Here is a 5,208-nt window from a genome sequence, read left to right on the forward strand (position 1 = left end):
CTGGGGATACAAATAAGGCTCAGACTGACAGCTTCTCTAGACTAGGGGTACAATAGGGCACAGATTGACAGCCTCCCGAGACTAGGGGTACAAATAGGGCTCAGACTGACAGCTTCTCTAGACTAGGGGTACAAATAGAGCGCAGACTGACAGACTCTCTAGACTAGGGGATACAAATAGGGCACAGACTGACACTCTCTAGACTAGGGATACAAATAGGGCTCAGACTGACAGACTCTCTAGACTGGGGATACAAATAGGGCACAGACTGACAGACTCTCTAGACTGGGGATACAAATATTGGGCAGACTGACTCTATGGGGGGACAACTGTCGAGGCTGAATTGGAATTGTGGCAACTCTGTGGAGGTGTCATAGTCACAAGCCTCTCATGGAGCCTCCTGAGACTGGGGGTACAAATAAGCGGACAGACTGACTCTATGGGGGGACAACTGTTGTGGCTTTAACCAATCAAATTTAAGTGAGTCAATTCGAAAAAAAATGAAAAGGCGTGTTTTCTATTTTTACTTTCAATGGGTTTGATAAACTAGTCTATTCCTCCTGAAAATACACCATTTGATCTCATCACAAAACGCCAACACTGGAGAAAGCGTAAATTTGATTGGTTAAAGCAGGGGAAGGTCAAAAGGTCAATTTGACGAACGTTCAAGAGGGCTGTCGTTAGACCCTAACTGAAGTGGCTATATTAAAAATAAAAGATAATAAAAAATGAAACGAAAGTTGGATCTAATTTTGATTAGACTAAGAATTTGGTTTCTATTTTTAGTAACACCAGAACCAACGTGTGCCGGAAATGAGTTTCGTTGTGACAGTGGAGATTGTGTATCTTATAATGTCGTCTGCAACAAAAACCCTGATTGTTCGGACGAATCTGATGAAAAACATTGCCGTAAGTTTGTAATTTAACGCTGTTGTAGAATCCTTCCCCGGTTGGTGGTTACGAAAGATTGCATTGGGTCAACTCTATACTTCTGTCAACGGGAGCGGTGGTGGCTCAGTGAGTTAGATGCTTTCTTGCTGACCTGAAGGTCCAGGGTTCAATCCTAGCATAGGTCGAGATATTTCAACCCGGTTTCCCCCTGTCAGTGATGCTGGTCGGAAAAAGTGTCCAGTTGTTCAGATGGGACAATAAACCAAGGCTCCGTGTGCTACAGGCTGTACACATAAAAAGTCTTTCATCATGTAATTTTCTTAACTCTTTATCCAAATGTTACTTACGATCTATTTTTTGTTCGTAGATATTGACGAATGTGAAAAGACGGAGATTAACCAATGTGAACACGAATGCGTCGATACATTAACGAGCTTTCACTGTGAATGTCACACAGGCTATCGATTGATGTCGGACAGAAAGGCGTGTCAAGATATCAACGAATGTACAGACGTGCCAGGGGCTTGTAGTCAGATCTGCGAGAATACGGAAGGAAGTTACAAATGTAAATGTACAGAAGGTTACCAACGACAAGCAGACGGTATTTCTTGCAAGAAGATAGACAGTAAGTATTGGATTTTTTATTTCTCTCCCTTGTTGCCATGGTTACTCTGCTAGCTGTACTGTATCTCCATGTTGCCTAAGTAAATATTGTTTGGTTTTGCATAAATTATGTTGCCATGGAGATAAAATTGTAGCAGGCGGCATTTCTTGTAAAAAAAATAGACAGTAAGTTTTGCATTTTTTCAAATCGGTTTCCATGGGGATTTGGTTGCTATAGGAGGTCTTGAGTACAATGCCATTTATTCTGTTTCCCACTGTTGCCATGGTGATTCTGCAAGCAGACGGTATTTCATATAAGATGGACACTAAGTATCGTTTGTTTGGTTGTCTCCCTTGTTGCCATGGTGATAAGTTGAATTAGATGTTTGCTTTCTTATCTTTATGTGTCCAGAATTATCCGTGTTTGAATGTTAAAATGACGACTCGTCTTTTCTTGAGACACTCTGATATATAGAAAAGACATCTATAGAAATAGAAAGTGAAATTTCTAGTTTGAGATATTTTTAAAGGAATTTTGTGATTTTCGTACATTTCTAGTATTTCTGAAGACTTGATATTCAAGACTCAAATCAAACCCCCTTGAAAATGGCGCATCTGTCCCTTTCAGTTAAGTTTTCCAGAATAAGGCCTTTAATGCATTTATACCATGTTTCAGATATTAAACCGTGGCTAGTATTCGCTAATCGTTACTATGTTAGAGAACTATCAACAGACGGTCAGAACTACAGAAGAGTCGCCCAAGGGTTTGACAATGTGGTTGCTCTAGATTTTGACGTTAAAGAAGATCGTTTGTATTTTACGGATGTCAAGGCTCATAAGATTTACCGTATTTATCTAAATGGTACCGGACAGGAAGTCATTATTCAACATAACGTTCCCAGTGCCGAGGGATTATCGGTCGACTGGATTGGAAGGTAGGCTTACAATTTTTTTTTTGAAAAGAAATGCTTCTGTCATCCATGTGAGGTTCAATCCCAGCATAGGTCGAGATAATACCTTCAGATTTTTCAACCCAGTTTCCCCCTGTCAGTGAGTTAGATGCTTGCTTGCTAACCTGAAGGTCCAGGGTTCAATCCCAGAGAGATAGAACTTTCAGATTTTTCAACCCAGTTTCCCCTTGTCAGTGAGGTAGGTAAGAGGGCCTGACATAGAAAAAGTGTCTAGTTGTTCAGATGGGACAATAAACCGAGGCCCCGTGGGCTACAGGCATTGCACATTAAAGATCCCTCGACAGTTGGAAATTGAAAAAGAGCAGACTAATGCCTCTGTCCTGGCAAAAATTTTCCTCATTGAACACTGCATGATGTTGCCTGTCTTCATTAGCCCACATGGTGCAGAAAAGTAGGACTCCATTCATATCATTTCATTTCTTTACAATCTCTTTAAGAATATTTTCTGTATTTTAGGAAGTTGTATTGGGTTGATGGTAGAAAATCCTCACTGAATGTAGCAGAATTAAACGGAACTAATAGATGTACTTTATTAAAATCTCAGATGAGACGACCTAGAGCTATAGTTGTTGATCCAGTACATGGGTGAGTATTTCTACCTTCTAATGTGTATCGTCTGCAATTGCTTGTAGGTTCGTTTTACTTTTGTCCGTGGCCATTTTCACCGTGACGATACAACACAAATCATCTCTACCTAACCCTCAAATAGTCAAAATGGCTTCATGTTCGAGGAAAAAACTAGCGCAGAGACGGGGAAACAATCCATTGCCCACAAATAAAGCTCTCCCATTGGCTGCCAACAACGGTACCGAAAAGACAGAAATGACAATAGGCGCTGTGATAGCCAGTACTTTCAGCACAATTTCTGCGATACCAAAAAGAACGAAAACAAAGTATGTCATATGTGAAGCAGACCATTCTTACTCTTTTCAAAACACCTGATGATACTTCTCTTTAGAGGAGTCCACTACTATACAACTTTTACTCTCCATTTTGTCAATCTTTGGACGAGATTTTGATTAACGGAATTGTCTTGCTTGTACAGGTTTTTTATTTGCACGTTTAAGATCCTTGGATAGTCGAAAATCAAAAAGAGAGTAGGCAAGTTTCCCTCATTGTACACTGCATATGACTTTTGAAGACTATAGTGCTCACTCCTACTTACCCTCAATATATTTTAAAACTTGTGCGTTATTTTATTTTAGGTATATCTATTGGACAGATTGGGGTGTAAAATCTTCGATTGGTCGTGTAGGAATGGATGGATCCAACGCTACAGTTGATTTCGTCACCAATAAAATGGGCTGGCCTAACGCCTTGACGATAGATTACGACACGGGAAGACTCTGGTGGGCGGATGCACATTTAGATATTATTGAGTACGTAGAATTTTATACGGAAATAAGATGTGTGGTTTATGCTTATTGATCATGGAGCCGTGGTGGCTCAGTGAGTTAGACGCTTGCTCGTTAATCTAATCCAGAGTTCAATCCTGACATAGGTTGAGATAATACCTTCAGATTTTTCAACCTGGTTTCCCCCTGTCAGTGAGTTAGACGCTTGCCCGCTAACCTGAAGGTCCAGGGTTCGATCCCAGCATAGGTTGAGATTTTTCAACCCAGTTTCCTGTCGGTAATGTAGGTAAGAGGGGCTGATTTGGAAAAAGCGTCTTGTTGTTCAGATGTGACATGGAGCCGCGGTGGCTCAGTGAGATACACTTGGTAACTAAACTGAAGGTCCCTTGACTAACCATTAATTTGCATTTCATTGTAGATATATCAACATTGATGGAAGTGGAAGACACACTGTATTACAAGGTGTTCCTCATCCCTTCGCGATTACGGTGTTCGAGGACTGGATGTACTGGACAGACTGGAATCATCTTTCGATTGAGAAGGCCAATAAATATACCGGAGCCAATCATACGATTTTACGGAATATAACTCATAGACCGATGGATATTCATGTTTACCATCCTCTCAGACAAAAAGTTGGTATGTATCACATCTTCACAATGTCAAGCTATTACTAACTGTCTCTTATACCTTGACTACAATAGTCACCTTTCTTGTATCACATCTTCACAATGTCAAGCTATTACTGTTTCTTATACCTTGACTACAATAGTCACCTTTCTTGTATCACATCTTCACAATGTCAAGCTATTACAAACTTCATCTTCACAATGTCAAGCTATTACCAACTACATCTTCACAATGTCAAGCTATTACAAACTACATCTTCACAATGTCAAGCTATTACAAACTACATCTTCACAATGTCTAGCTATTACAAACTACATCTTCACAATGTCAAGCTATTACAAACTTCATCTCATCTTTACAATGTCAAGTTATTACAAACTACATCTTCACAATGTCAAGCTATTACCAACTACATCTTCACAATGTCAAGCTATTACAAACTACATCTTCACAATGTCAAGCTATTACAAACTACATCTTCACAATGTCAAGCTATTACAAACTTCATCTTCACAATGTCAAGCTATTACTAACTCCATCTTCACAATGTCAAGCTATTGCAGACTTCATCTTCACAATGTCAAGCTATTACAAACTTCATCTTCACAATGTCAAGCTATTACCAACTACATCTTCACAATGTCAAGCTATTACAAACTACATCTTCACAATGTCAAGCTATTACAAACTACATCTTCACAATGTCAAGCTATTACAAACTACATCTTCACAATGTCTAGCTATTACAAACTACATCT

General features: G+C 39.6%; 1 protein-coding gene across 1 annotated transcript in view; it reads left to right on the forward strand.

Moving 5' to 3' along the window:
* The window catches only part of LOTGIDRAFT_170222 (hypothetical protein), a gene marked incomplete at both ends in the record, with an annotated part of 59,006 nt that overhangs the window by 27,392 nt on the left and 26,406 nt on the right, over positions 1-5,208 (forward strand). Inside the window, 6 exons of the mRNA XM_009068855.1 lie at positions 787-909; positions 1,259-1,516; positions 2,171-2,429; positions 2,922-3,050; positions 3,671-3,844; positions 4,239-4,459. Of these exons, the coding sequence (XP_009067103.1) occupies positions 787-909; positions 1,259-1,516; positions 2,171-2,429; positions 2,922-3,050; positions 3,671-3,844; positions 4,239-4,459 (1,164 nt within the window). The remainder of the gene's footprint in view (positions 1-786; positions 910-1,258; positions 1,517-2,170; positions 2,430-2,921; positions 3,051-3,670; positions 3,845-4,238; positions 4,460-5,208) is intronic.

Source organism: Lottia gigantea (assembly GCF_000327385.1).
Source record: "Lottia gigantea unplaced genomic scaffold LOTGIsca_95, whole genome shotgun sequence".
Taxonomy (NCBI): Eukaryota; Metazoa; Mollusca; class Gastropoda; family Lottiidae; genus Lottia; species Lottia gigantea.